We start from the raw sequence: 19,147 nt of genomic DNA, 5'->3' as shown, positions 1-19,147 counted from the left end.
ATTTTATTTATTTTATTTATACCCCGCCCATCTGGCCTAAAAGGCCACTCTAGGCGGCTTCCAATGAATATAAACAATAAAATAATACAAAGAGTTACATAAATCATAATTATAACATGCACAATACAAAAATAGAACACAAGAGAAAATGAAGTGTTAGCTGGAGGGAAGGCCTGAATATATAGCCATGTTTTTAGTGACTTTTAAAAGTGCCCAAAGTGGGGGCTGCACAGATCTCAGGAGGGAGATTATTCCAGAGGCGAGGAGCCACCGCCGAGAAGGCCCGGTTTCGTGTCTTTTCCTTCCGGGCCTCTCTTGGTGTCAGGCTCCTCAGCCTCACCTCCTGGCTTGCACGGGTGATCCGGGTAGATCTTGGTGGGAGCAGGCATTCCGCCAAATATCGAGGTCCTAAACCATTTAGGGCAGTGGTCCCCAACCTTGGGCCTCCTGATGTTCTTGGACTACAACTCCCAGAAGCCTTCACCACCACCTCTGTTGGCCAGGATTTCTGGGAGTGGAAGGCCAAGAACATCTGGAGGCCCAAGGCTGGGGATCAATGGTTTAGGGCCTTATAAGTGAGTATTAAAACTTTAAAGTCGATGCAGAAACGAATAGGCAGCCAATGCAGCATGGCCAGCGTGGGAGAAATGTGCTGGTATTTTCTCACTCCACTAAGGATTCTGGCCGCTGCATTCTGCACCACTTGAAGTTTCCGCATCAGCCTCAAAGGCAGCCCCACGTAGAGCACATTACAATGGTCTAATCTTGAGAATACGCGCGCGTGGACCAAGGGAATGGGTGCCCCCGTGTCGAGATAGGGCAGCAGCCGGGCGATCTGCCAAAGGTGGAAGAAGCTGGTATGGACTACCGATGCCACCTGTGTTTCTATGGTGAGCGGTGGGTCTAGGTGTGCCCCCAGGCTGCGGACCTCACTCTTTGCAGCCAGGGTCACCCCCCCCCAAATGTGAGAGAGTCACCCAAGCCGCCGACCATGGGGCCACCCACCCTCAGAACTTCCGTCTTGTCCGGGTTCAGCCTTAGTCCGTTTTCCCGCATCCATTGCAGTACGGACAGGACGGCATCACCTGCAGTTGGTGAAAAGGAGATGTAGAGCTGGGTGTCATCAGCATATTGATGACATGATGCTCCACACCCCCTGATGACCCCACCCAGCGGTCTCATGTAGATGTTAAACAGCATTGGGGAGATAATCGACCCCTGTGGGACCCCACAATTGAGACTCCACGGGGCCGAAACATTCTCCCCATGCTGCACTCTCTGGAGGCGGTCCTCCAAGAAGGAACAGAGCCAGGCAAGCACCAAGCCACCAATTCCCAACTCAGAGAGCCTCCCCAGGAGGATACCGTGGTCAACGGTATCGAAGGCCACCGAGATGTCGAGGAGGACCAACACAGACATTTTGCCCCGTCAGCCTCCCTCTACAGGTCATCATACAGGGCGACCAATGCTGTCTCTGTACCATGGCGCGGCCTGAAGCCCAACTGAAACGGATCCAGGGCATCTTTTCATCCAAATGGACCTGAAGCTGGTCGGCCACCACCCTCTCGACCACTTTGCTCATGAAAGAAACATTGGCGACGGGCCTATAATTGCCAATTTCGTCCACCGCCAAATTAGGTTTCTTTCTTATGGGCCTAATGAGTGTCTCCTTGAGGGCAGATGGAAACCTGCCCTCAAGGAAAGACCCATTCACGATGGAATAATAATCTCAGAAACATAATATAAATTAAGTTCCTTGTGGGGCATACTGCTGGCTTACTTTAGCTAAGGCCTGATGATGGCTTACTTTAGCTATCTGCTGCCTGGTTTTAATTTTGCTTGATTGTGTCATTTTATTGTTTTATATGTATATTGCCCAGAACAGTGCCATGCACTAATGGGATGATATATAAAAGTCAGAAGTAAAATAATAAATAAATACATACCACTTTTCAAATAGGCTGTATATAATTTGGCATAAGATCCATTGACAAAGACCAGTCGCTTTGCAAGATATGTTATGTATTGATTTGTTATCCTTTGTACTGCAGTGCAAAGTCTTCGTTCAAATCTACAGTATTCAAAGGCTTCACTTAATGATTTGTGAGTGGCTGCTGTAGAATCCTCGCCAACGCCAACCAGAAAATAGCCATCAAATGTGCGAAAATCCATTGTTCCTACAACATGAACATAACTGATTTGTATTATCAACCATACCACATTTTTACTAAGGATCCAGTCAGAAGTTTTCAGAGTACTCAGCTGACACTCTAAATAATAATAATAATAATAATAATAATAATAATAAGAATAATAATAATAAGCATAATAAGAATAAGAATAAGAAGAAGAATAAGAAGAAGAAGAAGAAGAAGAAGAAGAAGAAGGAGAAGGAGAAGGAGAAGGAGAAGGAGAAGGAGAAGAAGAAGCTGTGAATGCCCATAGATTGCACAAACATTACAAAGTTAGACATGATAGAGTGCACTGGTCATTATGCAATAATTATAACTTGCCAGCCTCCAAAAACCCATGGGAACATCAGGTAAACAACGTGTCAGAAAATGAGGAAGTCAAGATCTTGTGGGATTTCTGGCTGCAAATGGATGGACACCTTGAACATAACACACCAGATATTGTAGTAATAGAATGAAGAAATGTCTGGATCATTGACCTTGTGATTCCAGGGCATCCCAAAGTTGAAAATAAAGACTCAGAAGAACTAACAAAGTACAGAGACCTGGCAATCGAAACATCTCGCCTCTGGAAGAAACACACTTCAGTGGTCATTGGGGCTTTGGGAACAATATCAAGAAATTTCACACAGCAGATATCAGAAATCACACCACCATCAGAGCTACAAAAAAGGCAATATTAGGAACAGCATACATACTGCACTGATATTTAACAGACACTTAAGTTTTGGTTAAAATTTGTATCTGTTATACAATGTTTTTATAATTTTGACTGTGCTTGGTGTTTTTTAATAATAATAATAATAATAATAATAATAATAATAATAATAATAATAATAATAATAATAATAATAATAATAATAATAATAATAATAATAATAATAATAATAATGCAGATAAGTTTCAATAGGAAAGTTTGGATGTAAGTCCCAACAAAATTTATATCCCTTTGGCCTCAAGCAATAGACAGAGGGGAAACAGAACAAATATTCTGTATGAAAGAACCTCAAGTCCAGACAAAGAATAAAATCAAACTGACCAACAGGACAACTGATAACTAAACAATACTTGAAACATTTGTATCAGACTACAAAAAACAAATATAGTCATGCTGAATAAAATCATCCAAAATCCAAGAAAAAAACTGCACAGCTGGACAAGACTTTTTCACCAGGACCAGTAAAATACCACAAAAGGCTGGACTGTAATGAACCTGATATTTCTTTGATTCTAGGTCATTGAAATCCTAAAAATCACAGAGATGTAGAGCTAGAATGGATCCAAGTATTATTTAGTTCTGACCCCTGCTTCTGCAGAAAATCTACAGCAAAATGTATTTGACAGATAAAGATCAACATGAGCTCAAGTTTGGAAGCAACCAGTAAGAGTTGTAAATTTGATGCAGGAATAGCAGTTTCCACAATACTCTAGTGCTTTGTGTACTGTAGTAGCAAAATTGAAATAGTAAGTGGAATTATTAACAATATAGAACCTTCTTATAATACTAATGTGTAACAAAAATCTGCAGCGTTCAGTCATACTACCCTCCTCTCTTTTCTTGCAAACCCATGATTTTTTCCTTCTGCATCTGTTTCCTGGCATTGAGCCTTCAGGAACAATCAGTTCCACACAACAATTCCAGCTGAATGTCCCTGATGACGTACGTAGCCTTAATTTACAAACAAACAAAGTGTTATTTTAAATAAAAGAAATATTTTTTCTTATAAAAACAAGTTAAAAACAGCTTTTAGTCGTACTCAAGGAGTAACTATTGAACATTCCTATTCTGCTAAAGGTTACCTCAGACATTACATTTTACTGGGAAAAAATATTTTACATTACACATACATAAATATTTCAGAATCTATGTACCACACATAGGTGCTATGGAACAATCTTTATTTTAAATTTTATATCAAGAATGAATATCAGACATATACGGTGACAGAAGGCTGCTGAAGAACAAAAATGCTTAGTGGAAAATTCTCTGCAGGATATAGGTAGCATTATATATGAGTTTATTGATTTATAGAAACATCTACAGTAGTGTCATAAAACAACAACAACAAAAAACAAAAACCTCAAATAGCAAAAACAAAACAGAAACAGCAACAATAGTAGTTAAAACAAAATTAAAGCTTGCTGCTCAAATTATATCAACATGTGCCAAGGAGAAAAATCCACAAGCAGGTCATAATTGCCAGAAGAAGGGCTTTTTTTAAGGATCCACCCACTTCACTTTAGACAATAAGGAGGATAGTTCTTGTGGGTTTTTGGGCTGTTTGGCCGTGTTGTGAGGGTTTTTCTTCCTGACGTTTCGCCAGTCTCTGTGGCTGGCATCTTCAGAGGACAGGGGTCAGAACTCTGTGCTCTCTCGCAGTTTGTGGAATAGTTGATTTTTTATAGCTGTGGGATCAGCTTATGTCCTTTTCAGGACATTGGGTGATTTTGGTGATCAGTGTGTTTTTTGTTGTTGGGTATCTTGTTGTGATAAGGGGTAAGACGACCTGTCACTGTGATTAATGGGTGTCATTAGCTGGTCTTTTGTGTGCAGTGTGAAGCTTTTGAAAAAACACAACCTACAAACAGTATTCAGGCCCACCACAAAAATACAACAAATGTTATGGTCAGCAAAGGACAAAAGGGATCACTAATGCAGGAGTATACTGGATACCTTGCAGTTGTGGCCAGGTATATATTGGAACCACAAAACATAGCATCCACACCAGAATCAAAGAACATGAGAGAAATTGCAGACTAAAACAACCGGAAAAATTGGCAGTAGCTGAACATGCCCTGAAACAAGCTGGATATGAAATTTTATTTTAAAATACAGAAGTACTGGACAACACCAGCAATCATTATGTTAGATTGCACAGGAAGCCATTGAAATCCACAAACACCAGCAGAGCTTCAACAAAAAACAAGAAAGGCTAAAACTCAACAAAGCCTGGCTCCCAGCACTAAAAAATACAGCCTGCAAAAGCTCAATGAACTCTGCCCAGCTGCAAGAACTGGTGATGACTGCACACAAAAGACCAGCTAATTACATCCATCAGTAAAAGTGACAGATCATCCCTCCCCCTTATCACAACAACACACCCACAACAAAAACATGCTGATCATCATAATTTACTGAATTCTTGCAGCTTTTAAACATATAATATATTGCAGTATTTTAACCTGTAGCCCTCAGAGGAGAATTATGGCCAAACTAAAACCTCTCTAGGAGGGGTCACAAATGGCATGTGAGATCTAAGTGATAAAAGATATTCTCAGGCTTCTTAACAACTAAACTGGATTGTGTACCATTGCCATACTTCCTTGGAACACTTCTCTCTAACCCTAAACTTCAGGTAGCTTTCAGACTGAGAAGGGGGATGTTCCATTCCAAATTTGGTGCGGGTGTTGCCTTGACTTCCCTGGGCACAAGCCATGTATGCCTACAATCTATTACTTTGGTTCAAATTAAACCTTCAATGAATAAGGCATAAGAAGGGGAATTAATCTTATATTATAGGAATTTTTTTCTCCACAGGCTGCTATCAGCGTAGCAGACCTGACTGAGGGTATGGCACACCTGCTGAAATAACAAGGGGTCAGAGTTGGCAAGTTATGATAACTTATGACATTACAGCTTACATTATCTAGATTTGCTCATTCCATACTTTGAAAGATTTAATTTAGCAGCTTATCACTGTTGATAGCAGCAGGACCCACTCTACTCACCATTCTGAATGTGTATACGAAGTATTCCTATATGACCAATGTAAATGGTTACAAAACCAAGTCCCATGAAGACCACTCCAATAGGATCCTCTTGGCAATATGGAAAGAAGTGATTTCTTTAAAATTAGGAGAAAAAAGTGGAAAACATGAAACACAATAATTTTTTGTATATTCATATCTCTAAAATCTAAAATTCCCCAGACTGCACCTCCCACCTCTGGGAGGTGCAGTTCAGAAACTTAAGTGTGCAGGCCAGCTTTCTAGTTATATATAAAAAAAGAAAATTAATTTAATTCAAAATGCTAAAAAATAGTGAAAAACATCCTCATGACAAATAAAAAATCATACAAGAAAATATAGTACTATACCTTCTCATCTGCATTAGTTATCCAGAGGAGGTCTGTGCCCTTATAACGTATACACATCTCTCTTGCATATAGCCAGTCTTCATCTTTATCCCTGTTTATGTAATAACAGCTGCCATGCCAGTATATCCAGCCATCTTCAACAGGACACCTCCCACCAATTATAGACCCTGAAATGTAAACGCAAACGCATACAGAATCAGGTTCATCTCAGGTATGTTTTTCTAGTTAGGTTGGCCAAATGGAAAATAAAAGAATTAAAACCCAGAGCTAAAATAAACGATGAACTGCCTCATGTAGCAAATTAGATTGACAGCTTTATTTATCTGACTGACAGATCAACCGTTTCCAAATCTATCAAAAACCAAAAAATGTTTCCTCATTAGTGTTTATTTGTCATTCTTTTCTTCCCATAATATCATCCTTATTTCCTTCACAGTGGTGTAGTGTAATCTTCTATTCAAAAAGTAACCAATTAACACATTAGTTACTAGGAGTGTGCGCTTTCATATTTTTTTGCCCAAAAGCTCCAGAATTCTCTGGAAATTCCCCAGACAGAATGCTGGAAATGTAAGCCAAGAAATGTAAGTCTGCAAACCAGCCTTCTGGTTATTTACCTCCATCACTTCCTTCTCTGTCTTGTTCATAGTTTGAAAAACAAGGAGGCTCCTGTGATGTTACTTGGGAGTTGTAGGTCTTCTGGAGGCACCAATTATAGAGCCTAATGGGTACTGAGAGTCTTCCACATCCAGGAGGCCCTGGTTGGACATATCACAGCAGGGGTGACTGACTCTCCAGCGTGGGCAAGAAAGACAGCACATTGGTACTTCCAATAATGGGACGTGGTCTATGTGTGCATTGGGTTGGGGGAGAGGGAGGATATAGAGTAGGATAATCTGTTCTCAATTATCCCAGAGTGCATGTTACTAAAAAATGAGCTCAAATTATAGGAAACCAGATTTCAGCTGAATATCAGGAATAACTTCCTAAATCTTATAGCAGTATGACAATGAAACTAGAGAGGGGCATGAACCAAAAAATGAACTAGGAATTTCTCAAAAAATCACTGATTTATTGATTCAAGTTTGTCAAAAGCAATGAACCAAAAAAACCCTGAACCAATGAACTTTTAATCATTTTTTGGTTTGTTTGGCCACTCACCCCATTTTCTCCCCACTTGCCCCCGACAGCCTATTCCTGTCAGTCAGAAGCACTCGGCAACCCTGGAATGGACCGAGAGACTACTGGATTGGCAGGTCAGGCTGCCAACCGTGTGGCTCAAAGAACTCTGGGACACTTGCTTGTTCTTATTTATAAGATTGATTCACAGGAGCCATTTTCACCTCCAAGCCATTTCTGCTAGACATAAGAGCCGTTCTGCCTTGGAACCAGGTTACCTCAGACCTTCAGCAGCATTTTGCTTTCCTTGTCTGTCTTTCTTCCCCACCCCCCACCCCACTCCCCACCGACCACAACCTCTGTTCCTCAGCTCTCCAATGTGGCACTGTCCATAGGGGTTGGGGAAAGGGTGTTGTCTCTCCCCAGTTTACTTCCTGATGGAGGCAACACCCTGTGTCAGTTTCCCATACCAGCTGCTAAAGGGCACTTTCCTGGGGGGGGGGGAAACTGCTTTGAGGGTGTATAATTTGGATGTCCAAAACTTCACCAAACTTGGAGGGAATGCAGAAGAGAGTCATGGGAAGCTTCTATGCAATTTTGGTGTTTCAAGGAGAACAAGGGGGGGAGTTCTACGGCTCCTGAATGTCTGAATCAAAATGTATTGATTTGTGGTTTGGTTTTTCAAAAGTTTGGGAAGAGAGAGAGGGGGGGGGGAGGGAGAGAGAGAGGGAGGGAGGGAGAGAGGGAGAGAGAAAGAGAAAGAGAGAGAGAGAGGGAAATGATGAGAACACAGACAGGACAGCAGATCACCTTTTTCACAACTGAAAGTAGGGTCAGTTTTGTTGCAGAATAGGCTATCACTGCAAAAGCCTGTGTGTGGGTTGCATAATACATCATCATCATCACACTTGCGACACATTTTTTCACACATCTGCCCAAATCTTCCAGCAACACACTCTGCCAAGGGAGGGGAGGGGGAGAAAAGAAAATGTGAAATACTACATTAGAATAAAAATTGCTTCTGTAAATTCACATACGAATAACTATTTAGATTGTCAGCTGTAGGCCTCCTCTGTGGAAGAATCGACATAGAGCTCCATAAGTACTAAGAATATAAGCATACCAAATCCTGAACTTCAGGACATAACTCTCTTGAAGTGCACTTGAGTCATGATTCTGGTATGCGATTCAGTAACTGTAAGAAGAAAGGAAGTATGGAGGTACTGGCCAGAATCTTTTTGCAAAATCCCACACATCATGGGAGCTGTGAGATTAGTTTCCTCAACTTTCTGGCCATCTTTGTGTGGCTGGTTATGCAACCACATGTAATCAAGTGCGTGGCCTGAGTACCTTTGAATGCACAAGTGATAGCCAGAATAACTGTACTTACCAGTTACACAATTAGGGATATATGCTGTGTAAACTGAAGAGGATTTTGGCTTTTATAAATTGGTGACTGATTATGATCTAATATTTAGTATGCTCATTTTAAACTTTTGTTACTGTCATCTCTTTTGGAAGTCCCAGATGACACTTTTATTTAGTGTCCCTATCTCAACCATTGACTTTTGTGGGAGTTTCAGATAATGACAACCCTCCCTTGCTTTTTACCACTTTATCTTTCTTCCTACTGTGGAAAACCCATGGAGGAGAAAATGACGTCTGGAGAGTGTCTTCTGATCACTAGAACAAGGAGTCCTCCTTCTAGAAGTGCCCTTTTGCTGTCTTTCCCTCTTTCCTTTCTGCCGCCCAGAGTAGACTTCAGTCTAGATGGGCGGGGTATAAATTTAATAAAAATAAAAAATAAAATAAATATTTAGATGGTAGGCTCCTCCATTTCCCCCCCAAACTAATTTAATTCACAAAATTAAATACTGTACTCCCAAGTCTATCAAAATCACAGCTTTATATCTAATCCCAAATTTGCTAACATTAAAAATAATTTTAAGGTTGAACAATACACATTTGAACAAACAAAGCAATAAAAGTAAAGGACTCCATATATATATTTCTGCAGCATACCTGACTTGATCCATGTTTTCACTTTTTTATCTCTGGTGTTATATATCTCCATACCAGTGTGTAGTGTGAAATTTTTCTCTACTTCTACCACTCCAGTACAGTTTGGAGAGACTAAGCAGGCTTGTTTCGCCTTATCTAAGGTTGAATATTTAGGAGCTTTTCCAGAAGGCAAGTAAAAGGCTCTTCCCTTGTGCTCAGTAAAGAGATCAACATCTGTTTGAAAGAAACAATCAACTGAATAGAAACCAGTAACACATTAATTAGATTAATCGATATGCAGATAATGATGACAATTTAATTTATTATCCATGCTTTTGCATACATGCTTATGACACCTATCGGATGACTGATGTGTAGCTTGAAGAATCAGGCATGGATAGATACAGCCTGCAGATGACTGCACTTTGAACTGGGATCACAGAACTAGATTAATTTGGGAGCAGGGGAAGAAATGTCAAAAGTGTGTACTTGTGTCTTTTCACTAAACTATTTTCCCATTTCTGCTGTTTAGCATATTAAAACATATTTTTAAAAGGTCTCACCATCCATTGATAAATGTCAGGTGGTTAACATGACAAGGACCTGAACTCTCAGGCAATCTACACAATCAGTAACAATAGTGACTGAATTCTCTTTAATGGTCAACATCTGCAACAGAAGTCCACATGTGATAAAATGAATGATCTGATTCTGTGTTGTTTAGTCATTAAGTCCTGTCTGACTCTTCGTGACCCTATGGACCAGAGCACGCCAGGCCCTCCTATCTTCCACTGCCTCCCGGAGCTGGGTCAAATTCATGTTGGTAGCTTCGATGACACTGTCCAACTATCTCGTCCTCTGTTGTTCCCTTCTCCTCTTGCCTTCACACTTTCCCAACATCAGGGTCTTTTCCAGGGAGTCTTCTCTTCGCCTGAGATGGCCAAAGTACTGGAGCCTCAGCTTCAGGATCTGTCCTTCCAGTGAACACTCAGGGTTGATTTTCTTCAAAATGGATAGGTTTGTTCTCTTTGCAGTCCAGGGGGCTCTCAAGGGTCTCCTCCAGCACCACAGTTCAAAAGCATCAGTTCTTCAGCAGTCAGCCTTCTTTATGGTCCAACTCTCACTTCCATACATCACTACTGGAAAAACCATAGCTTTGACTATGCGGACCTTTGTTGGCAAGGTGATGACGGCAAGATGAAATGAAATTGTACTGGTTTCATTAAAAAGTTTTTAGGTACATTTGGATGCATGATGTTAAGTAAACACCAGGACTGCAGAAATAACAGAGTACATAACATTACTGGTGCTGAACTTTCTACAACAGAACTAAGTTCCAGGTCTAGGTTTGTCATCGCTTTCCTCCCAAGAAGCAGGTGTCTTTTAATTTCATGGCTGCTGTCACCATCTGCAGTGATGATGGAGCCCAAGAAAGTAAAATCTGTCACTGCCTCCATATCTTCCCCTTCTGTTTGCCAGGAGGTGATGGGACCAGTGGCCATGATCTTAATTTTTTTGAGGGTGAGTGTCAGACCATTTTTTGCACTCTCCTCTTTCACCCTCATTAAGAGGTTCTTTAATTCCACTTTCTGCCATCAGACTGGTATCATCTGCATGTCTGAGGTTGTTGATATTTCTTCCAGCAGTCTTGATTCCGGCTTGGGATTCATCTAGTCTGGCCTTTCGCTTGATGTATTCTGCATATAAGCAGGGAGACAATATACAGCCTTGTCGTACTCCTTTCTCAATTTTGAACCAATCAATTGTTCTATATCCAGTTCTAACTGTTGCTTCCTGTCCCACATATAGATTTCTCGGGAGAAAGATAAGGTGGTCAAGCAGTCCCATTTCTTTAAGAACTTGCCATAGTTTGTTGTGTCCACACAGTCAAAGGCTTTTGCGTAGTCAATGAAGCAGAAATACATGTTTTTCTGGAGCTCTCTGGCTTTCTCCATAATCCAGCACATGTTAGCAATTTGGTCTCGATTTCCTCTGCCCCTTCAAAATCCAGCTTGTACTTCTGGGAGTTCTCAGTCCACATACTGCTGAAGCGTACATTGTAGGATTTTAAGCATAACCTTGCTAGTCTGTGAAATGAGTGCAATTGTACGGTAGTTGGAGCATTTTTTGGCTTTGCCCTTCTTTGGGATTGGGATATAGACTGATCTTTTCCAATCCTCCGGCAAATGCTAAGTTTTCCAAACTTGCTGGCATATTGAATGTAGCACCTTAACAGCATCATCTTTTAAGATTTTAAATAGTTCAACTGGAATGCTATCATCTCCACTGGCCTTGTTGTCAGCCATGCTTTTTAAGGCCCACTTGAATTCTGTGTTGTACTGATATTGAATTTAATTTATCAGACATCTATCTGTACAGTCATAAATATGGGAACTTTCTCCTTGGGAGTTCTGAACAGTTGTCACAGTATCCTAGGGCTTCTTGGAAAGTGCAGTCTTACTGCCCCTTAGGCTCTATAGAGGGCAATATAAAGCCCAATGGGCAGCAAGACTATAGCTCCAGGAAGTCAAATGTAGATGTGTCCCTTCTTCTACTGTACTCTGGGATTGTGAAGCTTGCCAAAGGCTACACTGCTTGATTTTTCTCCCAGCCAGCACAGTGTAGAACTGAACTTCCAACCTCTGACTGTCCAGCCCAACTCAATGAGCTATCTTAAAAATACGTACAACTGGATGCCCTTATTCATGGGATCAGTATCTGTGAATTTACTTATCTGAAAAGATTACAAATATCAAAAGAAAAAAAACAGAAAGAAATATTTTCATGTGTATTAGATGAACTAGCCACTAGATGGAGAAAGAGACCATGCTATGAAGAATACATGGTCTCTGGCTTGCAAGCTTTCTCCCAGGAGGTAGAGGCAGAGGTGGATCCTCTTCCCTGCTGATATACCCAGTATTAAAAAAAAAAGGCGGGGGAGGTTGAAAATGTCAGCCAGGCAATCTAGGTGTGAAGCGGGACAGGGGCATCTCTGGGGCAATGTTCAGGGCAAGTTGGCTGACTTTGCATTGAGGCAGGGCTTGAGAGTGCGCAGAGCGGTGGTGAGCAACTCAGCATGCAAGGGGGCAGTAGCAGGCTCCATGCTCTGTCCTCCCTTTGAGTAACTGTTGGATTTGGGTGGATTGGAGGAAGGGCCAGATTCCTGCAGCCCCTTTATCCCTTCACCTTCCAGATAGTTGGTGAGGCTGGGAAGAGTGTTTGCTATTATCTGCATTTTTCAGTATCTGCGGGGAGGGGCTTGGAACCATTAACTCCTGATATGGGGCTCCTACTGTATCAACTTAAAATCCTCAAATTCTGCTGCCACCAGAGAGGGGGAAAAAAAAAAAGAGAGAGAGAGAGATCAGTTTCTGCTGAACCTGCTCATGAGAGACAAGTTATGTTTGAATAATTTACCTTCTCCTCTCTTGCAAATCCAGTTTCTTCGGTGGGAACAATCTGTTACTGAGAGAAATTTTTTGAAAGCAACTCCACAATCAAAATGAGATTTTGTGTATCGTCTGTTTCGTCGAATCACCCTGGCAATAGTTAAGAAGAGAGGAAAATTTAAAGAATCAGAACAAAAAAAAACCCTAATCTTTAAGACCTTCCATATTTTAATTGGACTGTGTGCAGTTTTCAAAAACCATAATACAGTTTTGTTGAATGATCTTCATACTGGACCCTGAGAACAGTAGCCTAAACATATTTAAGAGATTTCAGATGAGTTCAGTCTGGTGAGAAATACCATTCTTCTTGCATACAAGTTTATGTGCTGAAAACTTTAATGCAAAACTCAAGTATTTTTGAAGCTTCACAAAATTCCTAGACATCCTGGAATTAGACATGTAACATTTCCTAAAATTTCCATTTCTTACAGGAAAAAATCTGAAAATTTCATTTTTTCTTGGAAAAAAGAGGTTTTCCTGGGGAAAAATGTATGTATGTAAAGTTGTCTTGATTGGATATGGAAAGTTCCAATTTTTTCCTTGAAAAAATGGAAATTTTCAGAAATTTTACCTTTCTATAACTGCCATTCGAAAACCTTTAACTTGGTTTGACTTAATAAGCAAATGCATTTTTGACTGTACATTAGTCTGTTTCTCCTCCTTTTATGGAGTGAACTATCAAACCAGTTTCCTGAAAAAACATTAGTTATCCATTTTGGAACAAGTCAGAATATTATACCATAGTCTGAAGCTGGTTTAAAATTCTGGCTTGTTCTGAAGTTATCTAACCAGTTATCTCATTTGGACCAAACAAGAATAATTACATTAGAAGAAATAGAAACAAATGCTTGTATCTTGCACAGAACAGGTGGAGATGAAGGAGGAGAAAGAAAAACAGAAGGAGTGTATGTAGGCAACAAACAAGCACATGGGGGACAAAATATTATGGCACCTTAGAGACTAACAGATTTCTTTCCACATCAACTATCATGGTTGAAACCCCATTTCCTCAAACAACATGAAGAGTATCAGATATCTTTTTGGAAACTACTGGGAGGGTACACACTCTCCTTAGGTTTTGGAAGCTGACAGAATAGTCTTCTCTCCTAACACTAGACTATTTTAAAAACAATCTTACCATGCATTTTGAAAGACTGAAGATGAGTTATCTACCCAAACATATTCATATAACTGCTTGCAGAAGGTCAGACCAATCCAGCTATCGACTCCTTTTTGCTGAACCCACATCTGAAAGCACAGAAAACAATTCTTCAACACAGGTTCAGAATGGGATGTTTAGAACTCAAACTATGTAACAACTACATGCAGCTAGGGACAAGTCTTGAAGCCTAGTTTAATAAGAATCTGAAAGTGTCAGGGTTTTTTAAAGAAGTGTTCAAGCTTTAAATTCAAACAAAAAGACAGTAATTCTAAGAATATTTCTATAATACAAAATCACCTTAATTAACAGAAGCATTACAATATTATTGTGTGACCACCAGTCAAAACAGCATTTTGTAAGCCCCATAGCAGGGGCGGTCCAAAACAAAAATGACTTCTAAATGGGCTCTTGAGTAGCAGCAACGGTACTTTACAGAGTGATAGTAGACTATATGGGTTTGCTCTGTGCTAAATTTGGAGGAGTTAGACAAGTACTTTTGCAGTTTTGATATCTGGTCTGTGCCCCAAGCAATAAATCCCCAGAAAACATGTTTTGATTAACTGATGGAAAAAAGAGTTAGGGTTGGAGATTTTCCCTTCTTTGGTGTGTGTTTGTGAATGGCGGAAGAGAGACTCTAGATTATCTTGACCAATGACATTAGGGATTGGACAACACTCAAGCTTGCCTTTCTTACTTAAAGCTTGACATTCTTTCTTCCTGGAATTATAGAAAGTTCCAAAACAGCCTAAGAAGTGTTACCAGGCCCTGTGGTGCTACTACCAGAGCTTATTCAACAGGATGTTACACATGTTATATGACATTCCTCTTCCTGTCTTGTTCCAAATGGCAGGATGGACCCAAGTGCATGCACTAATTGATTCTGTTACCAGTCCTTTCTCCTCATATTGGCTTTTTCCATATACTGGCATAGCACAAGTGCAAAATGTATGCCATCTATCTACTTGACTGCCAGACATTAAAACAATAATACTTGTACTACAAAAATCAGTCTTTATTTCCTCCTAATGTCTCTCACTGTGGGTTTGTTTCCCTGCCTGGAAACTGGGACAGTCATAGCACAAAATCAGGCAAAATCCAAAGAAACAAAACAAGACAAGACAAAAACATTTGGCATCTTAAAGACTAACCATATTTTAATGTGAACTTTTGTGGATCATGTCCACATCTTCGACATATGGGGAAAATGAAATGCAGAAAAAATACATAAATTTAAATATCATTTCTGTATTTAATTCTGTATTTAATTTTTTCCCCATACATCTGAAGAAATGGACATGATCCATGAAAGCTCACATAAAAAGTTAGTCAGGCGTCCTTCAGTCTCAAGAGATTATGGTAACGTGCTCTGTATGGAGGACTTGGAACAGTGTCTAGTGTGGCTGAGGAGGCCAATTCGAGAGTGACAATCCCTTCCACACTGAAGACAAATCCAATCTGTCCCCTGTCCAGCTCCCTGATTTTGTTGGTTTCAGGACTGCTTCTTTGCCTCAGCCTGCTGAATAAGTGCCTCTTCAAATTGCGAAAGGCCATGACTCACCGCCTGCTTCCAGATGTCAAGGTTTCCCATCTGGTAACAGACCATGGCAAGGTAGCACCTTACTGGCTGGGGGCTGCCCAGCTTAAGGTGGGCAGTAGCTGCCTAGTGAGGTGCAATGACCTCACCCACCATACATGAAAATATAATAAACAACTAACTCCTACATCCTAACATTATTATGCATTTAGTTCTATCTGGCCCTATCAAATCCTGTCAGCTTATATCAGTCATGTTTCTATCACACACTATGGCTCTATCTGAACACTATTACATATTGGACCCTATCATCCCTATCTGAGAGACTAACTGAGACATGTTTTATATGTCTACATCTATCTATCTGGCTGATGCCAGACATATTCTTATTAGTTAGAATGCTTCAGTATGCAAATACGACATTCTAGTCCTTCCATACAAGCACACTGACACATACATACTGTGTTGTGCAGTTACATATACCAACCATTTCTCCATGAATTACTGAGTTAGTTTCTCAGAAATTTTGTCAGTTCATAGCTACTTTCCGTGCCCCAGGTTTCTGGTATTTTACTCTGTTGGAAAAACACCTGACCCCAGCTCCAGTGGGAGCTAGAACTTAGACTCAACTCACTTTTCTAATGGGTTACTTTGCAATAACAGATTGTAGCAAAGTTACTTTTTTGCTGGTAATGAGCAGGGCCGTAATTCACCACTCTTCACCTGAATTAAAATAGAATGGATGACTATTATTCTCTACTTGATGCTGGGGAGGGGGAGTTGACATTTCCATTGAGAGGGGGAAGGATGACAGATCACAGGCATGGGTTGTTTTTTGCTGCTGCCTCACCTACTCCTTTGTGAACAAGCTGCTATGCAGCAAGTCCTGACCAAACAGGATGGTAGGTACCAGCCAAGCTGTGAAAAGACCCCTTTAGGCTTTTCGATTTCTTCATCTTTTTGCCCAACCCTTTATCTCCCCAAACTGTACTCCAAAGCAAATCAGCCCCTTTACCCTCAAAAAAACAAAAGGAGTGGACTGGTTATAGCCAACGCCTAAACCATCAGGGTAGAAAGATGAGTTGTTGCTTAATGCCACAGTTGAATCCTCTCATGCACAATGACAGTATTAAGTCATGCTTAGCAGCACGGAGTTAGCAGGGTGGAATGCACTGTCTAGAATGGCTGTGTGAAGTAAATTTGAGTGTCTTGCTTAGCCAGCACTATTTTGCTGCCAAGAAGCGCCCCCCCCCATCTGCAGGACAACAGCATCATAAAAGGGAAGCATTTCTTTCATTTGATATTTAATGTGCTTATGTTATCTCTAATACTAGAGATGGGAATGGATGTTTGAAGGATTTTCTTAGGGGAACTGGAGGACATTCTCCTACATTTTTCAATGGTGCAGCTATAATGGTAACAATAATGCATTTAATACTGAGCAACAGAAAGAACTGCTTTCCTGAATAGCAGCAACTTTCATGATAATATCCCAATATCCAAGCAAGGTAATGACTAACATAATGAGCTAAGTAATGTTCCAAGCTTTGGTGAGGGCAGTATTCACATACTGGATATATCAGTAACATGGTATAGCAGCCTGAGGAAGCAGCTCTTGTGTGCAACAAATATGGGAACTGTGTATTTGGAGGACACAATTCAAAGTGCTGCTTTTAACCTATAAAGCCCCAAACAGCTTGGGGCCTAGCTATCTCCAAAGACTGTGTCTCCTATTGTGAGCCTGCCTGAGTGTTAAGATAATCGTAGACAGCTTTTCTCTCGGTCCCACCACCTTCACCGGTGCTTTGGTGGGTATACAAGGAGAGAGCCTTCTCTGTTGCTGCTCCCAGGCTCTAGCGCTCCCTCCCATGGGAGGCAAGGCTGGTCCCGTCTTTGCTGCCCTTCCACAAGCACGCAAAGAAGTTCATCTTCAGGCAAGCTGTCCCTCAGTGACTGTCTGTCTAAGACAGGTTTTAAATTGGGGTGGTTTGTATTTTTGTTGCTTTTAAATCTATGTTAGCAATGCTTTTACCTAACATATTTAATATAATGTTTATATAATTCTTTATAAATATTTTAGCTATTTACTGCTTCTACCTTTTAATGTCATGTTTTTAATGACGTAACCACTTTAAGTCATTTTTAGGAGAAAGATGGGGTAAAATATTTTAAATAAATAAATGCATAAATGAAAATATCTACATTTTCTTCTGTCTTTTAGAAATAATAAAATAATCAGAGGAAAATATTCAATTGCAAATAAATCCATCTCTAGAACAAAAAGTAAAATTGTATGTGAGAGAGTAATTAGAAACAGAAATAGTTAAAAAGAATTATTTTGGGTTTTTATATTCGCGAAGGCTTTCATTTTGGCTTGTACTTTGTTTGCTCTGGTAAAAAATATGTTGATTCTCAGATGACAATTATAGAATCATAATTATATATAACTATAGAATATAGATGTAGTACCTTTTCTTTGCTGTTTGTAATTTTAACAAGGTCTGTTTCCTTAAAACCTTGGCAGGAAAATCTGGCATTAGCCCACGTGTCAGTTTTTGAATCTTCAACATAGTAGCATGACTTTGAATAGTGATACCATTTGGGCTTCTTTGGGCATGGGTTTGGGAATGCTGAAAAAGCAAAGTAACAAATTGCACTGTAAAAATAACACCAGGTTTCCTACACGTAATAGCTGGCTGGATAGCTCTGTGGCTTAGTTATCTGGCTATGGAGCCAGAGGTTGGAAGTTCTTCTCTCCATTGTGCCTCCTGTGAGCAGAGCCAGCCTGTGTGTCCTTGGGCAAGCAGCACAATCCCAAGCCACCCCCCCCCCGAAAAAGGTAAACCACTTCTGAGTACTCTATACCTAGGAAACCCTGAAAAGGGTTGTCAGAACTGAGTTGACATCAAATGACAATGCTACCCACATGCATGCGAATAGCAATATAAGTCCTTCCTTCTATCTATGAATAAAATAAAAGAACAACTGTAGTGTTCATAAAGCACATCAAGGTGTTTCTTATATTTTACCTCAAGGACGTTTCTTGCAGCTAAAATTTGGCTTGACCTGATAAGCAAATGTTGTACAAGAGATTGGCATGTTTCAGTATTCCTGTCTCCACTGTACTCGCAAAAGCTGCATTTTTAAACATAACTTCTCTGGGATCCTCAAGAAAGAAATCCATTTCTTCACCACAGCTTTGCCGCTAGAATTTTATCTGTCCCTTTAAAAAAGCTATTTGGAGCGTCAATTAAAGGCTCCTGATGTACTTTAGCTCTGAATTAATTATGTGCAGTCAAGCTGCTTTCAACTTATAGTGCTACTCCCAGGTTTTCCTTAGTATAAAGTACTGTATTCAGAAGTTGTTTACCAGTACTTCTTTCTGGTTGTGCTCTGGGCCACAGATCATAAAACCACACAGGTAGTAAGTACATGCCTCCATAAACTACAAAATTTCCAGGCAATCTCAGCTTGCTCCTCCTCTGTTAGCTACTATAGTGTGCAAAAGGATATATTGGAAAAGGATAGCAGAGAATTTTGCATACTATAGTAGCTAACAGAGGAGGAGCAAGCTGAGATGGCCTGGAAATATATAT

General features: G+C 40.3%; 1 protein-coding gene across 1 annotated transcript in view; it reads right to left on the bottom strand.

Annotated features, from left to right (window-relative positions):
- The window catches only part of LOC110085944 (secretory phospholipase A2 receptor), a 68,820-nt gene that overhangs the window by 25,822 nt on the left and 23,851 nt on the right, over positions 1-19,147 (bottom strand). The window contains exons 11-19 of the mRNA XM_078385777.1: positions 18,021-18,181; positions 13,994-14,103; positions 12,824-12,945; positions 9,428-9,640; positions 8,216-8,362; positions 6,290-6,456; positions 5,922-6,037; positions 3,737-3,861; positions 1,947-2,177 (exon numbers count right to left, since the gene is read on the bottom strand). Of these exons, the coding sequence (XP_078241903.1) occupies positions 1,947-2,177; positions 3,737-3,861; positions 5,922-6,037; positions 6,290-6,456; positions 8,216-8,362; positions 9,428-9,640; positions 12,824-12,945; positions 13,994-14,103; positions 18,021-18,181 (1,392 nt within the window). The remainder of the gene's footprint in view (positions 1-1,946; positions 2,178-3,736; positions 3,862-5,921; positions 6,038-6,289; positions 6,457-8,215; positions 8,363-9,427; positions 9,641-12,823; positions 12,946-13,993; positions 14,104-18,020; positions 18,182-19,147) is intronic.

Source organism: Pogona vitticeps, chromosome 2 (genome assembly GCF_051106095.1).
Source record: "Pogona vitticeps strain Pit_001003342236 chromosome 2, PviZW2.1, whole genome shotgun sequence".
Lineage (NCBI taxonomy): Eukaryota > Metazoa > Chordata > Lepidosauria > Squamata > Agamidae > Pogona > Pogona vitticeps.
The sequence above is the reverse complement of the archived record's forward strand: the minus strand, read 5'-3'. Positions and strand labels throughout refer to the sequence as shown.